General features: G+C 38.1%; 1 protein-coding gene across 1 annotated transcript in view; it reads right to left on the bottom strand.

Annotated features, from left to right (window-relative positions):
* The window catches only part of LOC139743131 (RNA helicase aquarius-like), a 39110-nt gene extending 30957 nt beyond the window's left edge, over positions 1–8153 (bottom strand). Inside the window, exons 1-8 of the mRNA XM_071653640.1 lie at positions 7999–8153; positions 6382–6566; positions 5446–5486; positions 4202–4283; positions 3373–3447; positions 2363–2506; positions 1335–1403; positions 755–855 (exon numbers count right to left, since the gene is read on the bottom strand). Of these exons, the coding sequence (XP_071509741.1) occupies positions 755–855; positions 1335–1403; positions 2363–2506; positions 3373–3447; positions 4202–4283; positions 5446–5486; positions 6382–6513 (644 nt within the window). The 5' untranslated portion in view covers positions 6514–6566; positions 7999–8153. The remainder of the gene's footprint in view (positions 1–754; positions 856–1334; positions 1404–2362; positions 2507–3372; positions 3448–4201; positions 4284–5445; positions 5487–6381; positions 6567–7998) is intronic.
* Between the last annotated feature and the right edge of the window lie 4676 nt (positions 8154–12829).

The following is a 12829-nucleotide window of genomic DNA, read 5'->3' as shown; positions in this document are numbered from 1 at the left end:
TCGATTTCACGAATGAAGCAGAAAGCCACCATTGCAAGGAAAGTTGAAGATTCTACCATCGAACACCCAAATCATGCGATCATATGCCGCTGTCACTGACTGCCCTTAAAGTCCTATCCCTAGTGACTTTTGAGGCCACCTGAACCATTGCTAAACTTTTATATCCCCTACCTTCACGAATGATTCCTGGCAAGTTTGGCTACCCAAACATCTTCCCTTCCCCCTGAGGTGCCCAAACAGGTCATTATTGCCAGTCATGACCGACCTGTATTCCTAAGTCTAGGAATATCCAAATGCCATAAGAATTGACTATGCTACTGCCTGATCTGGGGAAACCTGCCCTTACCCTCTTTCAGGCCACCCAAACACTCTAACTACAGTGTACTTTGAATCCCCTACACAGAAGCATGATTCTTCTCAAGTTTGGCTAAATTCACTCCATGCATTTCAAAGGAAACAACACAGTGTTTATTTCAACCATTACCCCACGCATATTCCAAATAGCTACCATCCTTTGGTGCCCAATCTCACTGAAAAAGGATGAAAACACCAAACGCCTATAAAATACTGACTGTGGATGTAAGGCGATGGTAATAAGTCACTTGAGCCCTTGGCTAAAGGTTCATACCCAACTACGCCTTTTCCTTTAAACAGAGGAGACAACAGCATGTGAGCCTACACAGCAAATTCTGGTTAGTGTCACAAAATTTGAGAAAAAAATTTAGATTTAAATCTAGGACTCAGTTTTACTTGCCTTGCTTTGGTCTCTTCATCAGCCTTAGCATCACTTCTCTTAATGATGTTCCAGAATTTCCTGTACTTTGAGTACAACTTCAATTCAGCTTCAAGTCTCCCCTGGAGCATACACAAAAGTAAGACAATGCACAAAATTATCACAACACACACACAAACATGAGACCTGCTCGCACTATTAAAAGAATCTTAATCAATTCTTCTCTGCTGCAGCATTTGTGAAGGGCAAAAATTGAGCTACAATTAAAGCTGTGGCTCATGTTTTTAGCTCATTCTGAGAACTAATTACTACAATACAATACATTTTCATACTTTCCTGTAGTACACTTAAAGCACGGAAATGTCCATAGTACATTGATGTCTAAACTCGATCATACAACATTTGAATCGATAAGGAAAGCAGAGTCTAAGAAAGATTTTGTTTATACATTTCACAGCTGGCTCACTGCGACAAAATCATCATGTTGAACAATACACACAAAGAGATTTTTGGATAAAATCAAATATTCTAGTCAACACTCATTTAGAATAAAAAAAGTAAAACAGATGAATCAAATTCCCTCAGTCCACTAACGACATACCGGCAGGAGACACACCCACATTGGGAGTGAGACCAGTCGCTGCACCTGCTCCCGGATGACGTCAACTTCCTGTTCAAAAAGAAAGATACTTCACTGCATCATTTCACTGCTCTGACATCTTAAATCAAAAAGGAAAGGGCAATCCTAAATATGTCAGATGCTAAAGACAAATGTTAGACATTGTCATGATAGCCTTATAAAGTCACAAAGCCTTGATCATTCCTACTGGACAATTCCGTTTTTAATTTTGCAGACTCCAACGTTCCCAATGAGATGCTATTGTGCAATTTCATTTGAAAAGAAAGAAAAAAAAATTACAAAGGAAAATTAATGTAATGGAGCAGGCAAACAAGACAATTATGATTACAAGAAAATAAGCTCCAAAGTCAAGCATTAGCAATCAAGCAGTCAAGATATTAGTGATATAAACACACTATATGTATCAATTTTTAACTCTGTAGTTACCTACAGTATTTCCCAATACCTTAGAAATTTCACATTTCCAACATCTTGAAATTTGGAAGTTTGGTTAATATATCCACTTTCACTTCTTTGGTAAATGAAATGTTATTTCACAGTTACATATTATTCTATTTGCAGTTTCCTCAACTTTGATGTTTGTGATTTTATCAGAGTTATGCTTTGATGGGAAACAATTTTTTTATGTCAAAGCTGAAACCCACACATTCACCATTTTACATATTAGAATTACTTAAATTACCATTTAAACATTTCACCCTCATTCTTAATTTCTATTTGTGCTACAAATCTATAATACATGAACATGGGTCATTTCTAGCTGAAATTGTAACTGTCTTATGATATTTTGGGCAAAAGTTTTCCCCTTTAACCTCAATCTTTGACCTGCACATTCTTGTCACATCCCGATGACTGCTTCCTTTTTTTCTATCTTTTCTCACAAAATCCTAATACCAAGCCAAAGTTAATCTCACACACTGTGTAAATGTGAGTATTGTATACTTTGACACACTATGATCTAGATCCATGGCAGCTGTAGACTCACTCACCAGGCTGTTGAAGCAGTGGATCAAGAACACCAGAAGAACAGTCTGCTCTCGGATGGATGCAGTGTAATCCTTGTGTGTGCCGAGAATCAGCTCTAGAACGTTGCGAAAGAATGCCGGAAAATGCTCAGGCCTCAACTTGCACGCCTACAATGAACAAACAAACACACACATAGAAGATTTCAGCAACACACATAGAAGATGAAAGAAAAGGAAGAGGGAGAGCAGAAAGAAAGAAAAAATCCACAATACTGGATCAATTCCACTGCTGCCCACAGTCAACTGGGATGTCTACGTTCCTCAAACAATCACTATATCTGCCAAAAGTGTATGGCCAATCTATTGTACTGCATGTATGTGAACATCAACAGATCTCTGGTACTATCATACTATGGCAATTCCTTGAATCACCTACTTTTTTTTGGGGGGGGGGGGGGGTTGTCCGTTTATGTGTATTAGTTGTACATGTATTCACTAAGGTTGGATTCATTGCACAAATTTGAATTACCCTTTAATCAAAGCATTCTCAACCTTTGACCTTAACCTTATAGTAAGCTGTCATTATACCAAGTACAACAATGAACATTGTAGGCTTGATTTTACCCCATGGTTATACAAATACTGCATTCACTTTATAATCTTGCCTCCAACCCCAACTTATGACCTCTTACTTGCACTGCATGAGTAAAATGTAATCCAGATTCAAACTAACCAATCACGGTGTGGTCATTTCTACACAAGCTACATGTTTTTCTTATTCTACAATTATTGCTGTCACAAGAAACGATCACACCTCGGGGCACTCACAAATAGACAAAGTGAATACATTTATCATGCACAACAATGCCTCAAGCAATACCATAGATGCTAGAATTTGATAAATGGCAAAAAACTTTACAAAGCACATACATGTTACTAGCATATCATTGACATTAAAATTTGTCATGATATAGAGAATTTCTTAATTCCTATTCAATTCAAAGTACAATAAGTTCATGTGTTTGAAAGCCTACCTCCCAAGCGGGGACGCCTTCCCTGAACTTCTCATTTACCATGACAGCAATGGAAAGCAGATGCTTAGCAGAAGCCTGCAAATAGAAGATATATAATGTAAATGTATAGCTCACACAAAATGAAAGGAATATGCCACCAGTCTTATCACCAAGGGTAGTGCACGCACATCTCATGAAGTGAAACCAAGTTCAAGTTCTATCAACAAAATCCCTCATATGGTCTTCAAGTCAAAGACACACAGTAAATTAAACCACTTGTACAAACTAGTACATATATGTGTGACCAAAAAAAAAAAAGACCAAAAAAATAAGTTACTATTTTCATAATCTCTGTATTGAAATTATGAAATGAAGTCCTATTTAGTATTATATTTCTAATCTATACGAGCATAAACCCCGACAAATTAGCAAAGGAAACTTCATGAATGTGGTTCATGGCTCATTCACACAATGTCACTCAAATACTGAAATCTATTTACGGCTTTGATGCTCAAAATGTCTGTGATATACTTTTCTTTACTGTAATAATTTCTGTCTCTAGCACAAATACGATTCTCACACACTTACTGTAAAACATGATATATTCGCGACATGAAATTTTCGCAAATTGCCACTGGCATTCAATGCATATATAGTGTAGACACAAACTTTTGCGTGCATTTTAACTTCGCGAATCTTGGCTCTCGCGAAATTTGCGATATAAAAATGCACGCGCATATTCCTCGTTTTACAGAATGTTACATCACTTTCACAAAAACTACGGCATATTCTCATGGCTGAGGCGATATCCAGACCTTGGTGACCACCAGAGTGCTTCTCATTTACTCACCTTGGCTGGATCATAGTTTGGCCACAGGTAGTTTTCCAAGTACTGACTAAACTCCAGGAGCATCACCCTTCGAACATCAAATCTGTGACACACACAAACAAGTAAAGAAAGCAGACTTTTAACTCATCAGCACCACTACAATGTTTATGCAAACTTTTGTCAGTCAATCTTTACCCTATAAACCAATTACATACTGCAAGACATTTCTAGCAGAAGTAAAAGCTAAAAAATGTTTTCTGGAAAAAAAAATTCTTCTTTTCCATTATTCTAAAGTTTAGAAGCATTTAATAAACCGAATTGAAAATTGCATTTTTCGCAGTTTTTCTAGAACACCTAACTTGGAGAATAGCATGATTACATGTAGGTATGTCTCAGAGGCCCCTTTTCATTTCCTAAAAACCCTGTGTACACTCTTCACATTCAACTCTAATAACTTTTGAAAGGATGATGCTACTGCTTTGAAAGTTGGTATTAGTAGTGGGTATGTGTTAATACAGCATGCTCAATGTCAGCTTAATCTGATATCCCCTTCGCTGTTGTTGCTGTGCTGTGTTTCATCCTGTTTTTTGTCCCATTCATCGCACAGCTAGCATGGCTTGGTACAATCAAGCACTTGAATAGACACTATACATATTCACTTTGGAGCTTCTTTTCTCAGTATGCCCTACATATACACTTGTCCAGAGTGTGTGCTTTCTTTCCAGTATTTAGATAGGTTAGAAGAGTCCCTTTCAATTGAGTTATACATCATTTTAAAGCAGAAAGTCTGCTCTTTCAGAATCTGCCCTCTATCAAAAATCCCTGTCTGGCAGTTTCTTGTTTTGTGATGCAGGGTCACACATAGATATGTATCTATATGCCATCAATACCACTATTTGTCATTCATCTGCTGTGACAGGTACCATAATAGAATTAAGATCATCTTGAAATCAGAAGGTCATAGACTCACTATAGACTGCACACAAATGTTCAGTCTAACCTGTGCATAATGACCACCCAAAGACAACATGAAATGTGGCCTGTGGCCACTACAAACAGGTTGTGACATCACACGCCATCTGTTATTCACAGGACACCCTTGTCTCCCTTGATGTTAATGGAAAATATGCTATGTGCAATATATGAACATACATCGTCACCCAAGTAATCTGTTAGAAAACCAGAAATATAGTGGTTAAATTCCAAACATTAAAACATAATTGTAAACATGAACATTACTACAATTGTACGTAGACATTTCTTACCTATTTTGCAAGAGCTCCTTATCATATATGTCCTCAATGACCTGCAAAACAAATAAAGTGTTAATTTTTTATTAGATTAATGACATATATTTTGTTTCTTTACTGCTACAAACTGTAATTCAAGAAAGGGAGGTACCTACTATTAAGGAGATAAGACAAAGTCGAGTCATCTTAGAAAATGATGCTTGACCTCTAACCCCCATCATGTCATACAACTAATTGGACATTGGACACTGCTGGACATTCTAGGTGAAGTCATGGCTGGAAAATTACATTATCAACTAAAAGTACAGTCACCTTCGACCTTCACCTTCGATCAACCACCACGTTTGTGTTCATGCAAATAATTGTTTTATATTTTCATTCTTTTAATTTGCTTCATATAATCCACACTCCACTACAAGTTGAAAGACTGACAAGGAATAGCCTTTAAGAGCCAAAGTTCAATGACCTTTGACCTATATACCTTGCTTTTCATCTCATCATTGTACATGAATGAGTGTCTTTTTTTTCACCCTATCCACTCAATATTACTACTGGGAGACATTTCAAGAAGAAATTAAAGCTAAAAATATAATTTTGAAAATAATCTCCAGTCTGTAATGCCCTCCTTTTGAAACACTAATTTTGCAATATTTACAATCAAAATTTTCACAGGACTAGACTGTGCCAGTTATATTTTGAGTACAATGTATGTAAATGATTTTTAGAGAGGTTCACCTCTTCCAAGTCCAAGAGTTAGCATGTGAAATTTGTAAATATTTAACAGTCAGCAACAAAGAGCAAATTTTTCTTGTTGAATTACAACAGGTTTCACTTCTTAGGAAAGAAGGGGGGGGGAGAATGATGTAATCTTGGATTGCCTTTCATTTCACAATATACTTATGACACAAAACACACACACATACACACACAGAATTTTATCATTTTGCTCACCTTGGGGTCAAATGGTAGGTGGGGTTTGGGGCTGTTGGGTGCCCAGTAGCGGCTACCCAGCTGAGTCAAGGAGTCAGTGCTGATCTGATGCACTGTTGGAGCAAAGCCCTTGCCTCTTTGGCCTGCACTCATTCTGAACTTCTTGGCAGGTTACCACCGATTGGAAATTTCAGTCGTCCCAGAATCTGTAACATGGAAGAATACTCAAATTATGCTTTGTGCATGCATCATGACAATTGAGCCTGCCTGGCTACCTTCATCTCTCTTTGTCAGGTAAGGGTTGCAAGCACACGATCAATAAAGACAAGAGCCCATAAGGAATTAATTCATCTGAGCTTGAAGATACATTTGAATTAGATGCAACCTCCTTTCTGTGTGATGTATTTTTATTGTTTATTTGTTCGGTTATAACGAAATTTTGATATAACAAAACAATCATCAGTGCAGCTCCGATCACGTGAACTCCCGATTAATCAAAATGGCCATCAGTGAAAGACGATGTACCGTTCGCACACGCTGCATATAATCTTTGTTTTCGGTGAGTTGTGAATTGCGTATGTCAATTTTGATAACATAAACATGAAGTCTAATTACGTCTAAGATTGTTTTCAATGAGTTTGAGGTAACAAAAAATTATAGAAGTATCAAAACTCAATGTGATCGGCATGCTTTGTGTTCACTTTGTTGTTGCGCACCATGGCCATCCTGCAACTAGATGTACGCACAGCCCAGTCACTATGATAGCCCTATTGAGTGTTACTGTCAGTGTTGCTGTCGAGTGTTACTGTGTTGCTGTTGGTGTTGCGTTTTTACAGCGACTGGGCTCTGTGTATATAATAAACTGCTCACTATACACAGCCCAGTCGCTGTACAGCCCTGTCGCGTTTTCAAAGCGACTGGTGGGCTGAGTATACCGGTAGTTAATAAACTGCAGAAAATGTGTTCTTACCCGTAACCCATTACATTAGACTAGACTAGAGCTTCTAAACTCTACAAGTCGACAACACATTGTGAATTTACAACGGTAGTTTACCGTGTGTAATAATATTCTGTTAAGATAGAAGTCTTCTCCATTCAGAAAAAACTCCGACCATTTACTTTACTGTACAAACCATAGATTAGATTTCATTTGAATATGCCCTAAATATAGTCTAACTTCTTTGACCATCCAACTGATAGTAGAACTCGTGGCCATCGATATAGGATTGCCAAGAAGAGAGTTTACTCAAAGCTTAGACATGGATCCTTTTCTCAGAGATGTATTAATGAATGGAACAACCTCCCATCTGCTGTGGTGGAGAGTACCATACTTTCAAGTCCAACTTGTCAAAATTTTGGTCGTTAAGAAACGAGAAAAGACCAATTTGACCCAGAAGAGTCCTTTGCCTGTCCATGTTCATCAACTGCTGTACAGCGCCACTAGACTTGTGTCCTAATCTGGATTCTTCGTCCTGATGATAACGAGAGGCAAATAAGTTATTCACTTTAAATGCCTACTTCCAAGGTATATCCAAGGTATAAGTGCACAATTGCCTTGATTTCTCCTAACGGTATATTCGAGCTTACACTAATACAAATGTATCGGACTACGTACTTGCAATACCTCGAGTAACTTACGCTTTATATCGCCGTAACTAGTAGGTAAGGACTACTAGTAATTCATTTAAGAACAGGATGAAAGATGATCACCGTCCTCTCTTCATCATCGCTTTGCAACCAGTTCAGCCATGTTTATATCGTATTATGTAGACTAAAAAAATCGACGTCAGCAGCACTTATTCCATCAAAACAACTTCTAACAAGTTAGGCATACATGTGCGTGCGTGCACGAGTAATTTAGTTGTTGAGCACATCCAAGGTCCGCGTCGTTTTACGTTCCTCACGTACGTGCGGCTGACGTTTTAGAGTCGTTTTGTCGTCGTGGGTAGGTACATGTACTACAGTATACATTGTATAAGGCAAGAACGTCCGGTCGGGTCAAGAGCGAGAGTTCTGACTTACTTGGTAGTATACTTGGTTGGGATCCTCCTGAATACTCCCAGTGGAGTTGTAACTGGAGGTGCCGGAGGGTGGACGTTTAAACAATTATTCCATTAGGTAACATCTCTTTACATTCTGTCTGTCAGTTTTCTATAACTGGACAAGAGAATTTCACAGGCACATGCATCCGTGCTTTTGATGATGGTTTTGAAGCCGCCATCTCTCTAAATAATCCGAAGATTAAGTTTAGAATTCTGAAATATATGATAATGACGTTGGGTTTATTATGCTTGTTTTATACGCGTTAATGATATTCATGAAAATAAATTTCATGTAGGCCTAATGTTAAAACATAAAACAAAGGTCAATGATGCCCGAAAAAAAAAATGTGTTAAAGTGTAAATTAGAGCTGTATACTAGTAATGTGAACGTGTTTGCATTTGTCCTGGAAAGCCGATTTAAAACTTTTTCCGAAAAAAAAAATCCGAAACTCATTTTCGGACAAATAAAACTGATGTGTAAATCTTCTTAGCATGCTTTTAGATCTTTAATTAGGGCCTTGTTGTGTCAGATTAGTGCCCGCTGTCCGGACATGCCCAGTTAAAAGTAAGTTTGATTTTGATTTCGTCTCTGATTTTTTTTTTTCAATTCAATTCAATTTATCTCACATCTCTTAAAAATGCACAAACCTAGACATATAATGTACACATATACAGAACGTGACACGGAAAATATATACAAAACAATTTCAAAGCACAAAAAATACAAAGACTGTTACAATAGTACGAAAAAGTAAAAAAGTACAAAAAATGCAGCAGATGTGAGGGAATGACAAAGGCCCACGGCGTATCAGAGAACAAACCCTTGGTGGACTGCATTTTATTGGTTTGCATATCCCCGTGTCTTTACCATTATGTATCACTCAACTTTAGCAGGATGGCGAAAAGTAATTAGGGCCTGTACCATCAGTTGGTCATGTAATGAGACATGAATATCTGCGAGGCAGATCCAGGTTTCGCGCAAGCACTTCAAATATTTTTGAGTGGCGGCTAATTCATACAGGGAATGATGAGTTGTGAATAACCAATTGTGAAACCATCTCTAGAACCTCTTTTGGTCTGTCTGTGAAGCCCCCGTTCCACTATCACGATCTGCACCCCGATCTGTCCCGATCTAGCAGATCGGGAGAGAGCGGCAAAAGCGTACGGGGGTCGGAAACATCGTAGCAGCAGCGTGTGGAGGTCGGGGTTGGAGCGGGCATTTTTTCAGATCGGGAAGAAATTTTGAACCGGTTCAAAATTTCTTCCCGATCTCCCCGATCAAAATTGACCTATTTTTGATCGTACGGCAAGCGGGGAGAGCGTAGTGACAGCGTAAACGCAGCGGGGAGAGCGTAGTGACGGCGTAAACGCAGCAGGATGAGCGTAACAAGGTCTTTTTGAGCGTAGTAACATCGGCCCAAGAACGGGAAGTAATTTTAGCTGTAATTTTCGAAGAAGAAGAAGAGATGAAGAAAAAGAAGAGAAGAAAGCAGCGAAGCAGCTACCCAAAAGGCGAACAAAGAGAGACAGCACGAAATGCTAAAAGAGGAGGAAGAGGACATAGCAGAATTTTGAAGAATATGAAATCATCTGCAACTACAAAAGCAAGGACATTAAGAAAAAACCTTGGAAAAATCAGCACGTCTTTGTTTATAACGATGCATTGCTTCAAAAGAACCGTAAGTTGAGGAGCCTCTACGAGGTCAACAGTATATTTCTTCGGTTCTGCATGCTAATAAGTTGACTGACTGCAGATCGACATTCGAATCGGGGTACATCGGGGCACATCGGGCACTTTTCAGCTCTCTGAACGGGGTAACAGCGTGATAAGATCGTATAGATCGTTCAGAGCGTAGATACAGCGTGCATCGATCGGATAACATCGGCAACATCGCACTGACAGCGTAGCTACATCGTTCTAAAGCGTACCGGCAGCGGCAGAGATCGTAATATCTCATTCCCGATCATCGTAGTAAGAGCGTAGCAAGCACGTGGTAGTCGTAACTGCAGCGTACCTAGAGCGTTCTAACATCGTACTGTGTCCAGATCGGCTCAGGTTTTACCCGATCCTTCCCGACCTGAGAAAATTATCAAATCGTAGCGAGAACGGCATAGTGGAACGGGGGCTTAAGTCTTTATTTGGGTCATGCAGGCGCCTATTCAGATTACCCCCCCCCCGCCCACCCACCCACCCACACACACACACACACACACACACACGCACACACACACACACACACACACACACAAACACACACACAAACACACAGGATACACTATTCAGTTGAAAAGTTGAAAAGCAAACACAAAAATATCGGTCAGGTGAGAACACACGTCTTGTTTATAATCTTTATTGAGATTACATTCAAATTATTATAATGTATTTAGACACAAAGTAATGTGTTCGACTTCATGAAAATAAAGTCTGTCAGATACCTTTCATTACACTAAGCATGCTTCACTACAAATTGTTTAAAAATGATCTAGATTATTTGAAGCGTAAGGAGAGGCAATTTGTTATTTACTGTGTATATGGTAGAAGAACATATAGATTACTTTCTGAGAAACAGTACGAAGAAATTTGTGTTGCGTAAGGTAAAAACAGAAGTTGGAAAAAGAACTCTTTCCTTTAAAGGAGTCCAGAGTTGGAATCAGTTAGCTTATGACTTGAAAAGTAAACTCTCTCTGTCCAGTTTCAAACGAGCACTTGATATATCTCTGCTGTAGCCTAAGCAACTGCCCAGGATTTTTTTCTATTTGATATTGTTGAAATAACACGTGACTCTATGTATTTGCTCCGTTTTTTGTTTTTTGTTTTTTGGTACTTTTATTTAGTGATTCGTTGTTTTGTTGTTACCTGACACTTGTTCCTTTCTTTATTATTATATATGCAGTTTGTATGTATTTCTGCTACTTTTATATGTTGTTCACGGATTTGCAGAAGAACAGCTTTGCTGAAGCAAATTTGCCGTGATTAAATAAAATAAACTGAAACTGGTAATCCTACGACTGATTGTAAACAGCAATCAATGTTTACCTCACAGTGCACGGTCATTAGTTTGTGCAGTTCGACACACGGTGATGATGTAATGGAAATCTATGCGCCTGCCCGCACTCCAGTGGGAGACTTAATTGTAGGTGATGACGACATGACCCCATTTCATTTGCATATCTACATGATATCTGATATCTGATTGTCAGCAGATATTACTGGTAAGTTAAAAAGCTGTTGAAGTCACAGTTGTTTTTTTTTTCTTGTAACATGATCACAAATCAACCATTTTTACTTTTCTTTTTTTGTAAACATGAAAATGTTGACGTCTATATGTATATTTATTTCACTCTGTATAGTTTTCATCGTTGATCTCAAGTAAATTGTTCTTATATAACCTTTGGGTGGCCTTACTATTCATACCTTTGGCTTCCATAATTATGGAATTTAGGTTAACTTCATCAATTTTACTATCGCAAATCACTGGCGAATCTGAACACGACTCTTTCAACGCTCCGGAGAAAACTACATTCTAACTGTTAAGGAACGGCTCCTAAAATTTGCTTGAACAAATGCATGTCATCAGCAAAAAAAAAAATTGACAAATAATTTTGTTTTGTTTTGTTTTGTTTTGTTTTGTTTTGTTTTTAAGTAATTTTTAAATGATTATAACGCGGGGTATGTGCAACATAACAAGCCTATGATGGCTTTCTACGCGCATACCATTTTCCGATCAACCAAACACACAATTTTAATGAGTTTCTGTTCTTTATGTACCTGTGATATCTGTTTTCCCGATGTGGTTTTTTATTCTTTTGTGTTTATCATAATCTTGCCTTGTTTTGTTGTCGTTTTTATTGTTTTTAAACTCACTTTTTGTACAATGTTCTCATATTCACATGTATTTTTGTATATTATATATTGAATCGGAAATAAAGATTGAATAAAGATTGAATTGAATTGAATGAATTGACAGTGCTTATATAGCGCATAACACATAGTGATAATATCCCGCTCAAAAAATGTAAAGATTATACAAAACATACAATTCCAAATACTGTGATGGTACCGAGTTTCATATTTGCTTACGCTGTAAACAAAAAGAAGGAATATCTGTCAAGGTAAATCTAAATCGAGACGATACATGGTATTTTGCAGTGACGAAAAAGAGTCAGAGCTCGAAGGCTACGTCAAAACAACGACTGCACATGCAGTAACCCAGCTGCATGCGAAGATCTGACTGTCGTTTATTGTTTTGTATTCCCGAGATGCAGGTTTCCCCGCCTCTTCGGAATCGAGAAAGAGAGAAGACGAGTTGCGTGATCTTATCTTCTCGATATCTCGGGTCCGAGGAGACTAGAAGGCAAGCTGCGGTATGAGATCTCGTAATTTCGTCTCTATATGTGTATTTGCCATGTGCATAAGTATGCATTCA

The sequence above is a fragment of the Diadema antillarum genome, unplaced genomic scaffold, assembly GCF_040938485.1.
Source record: "Diadema antillarum isolate AM-2024a unplaced genomic scaffold, OU_Dant_1.0 seq00001051_RagTag, whole genome shotgun sequence".
NCBI lineage: Eukaryota > Metazoa > Echinodermata > Echinoidea > Diadematoida > Diadematidae > Diadema > Diadema antillarum.
Note: the sequence above shows the minus strand (reverse complement) of the source record. Positions and strands in the feature narration are given on the sequence as shown.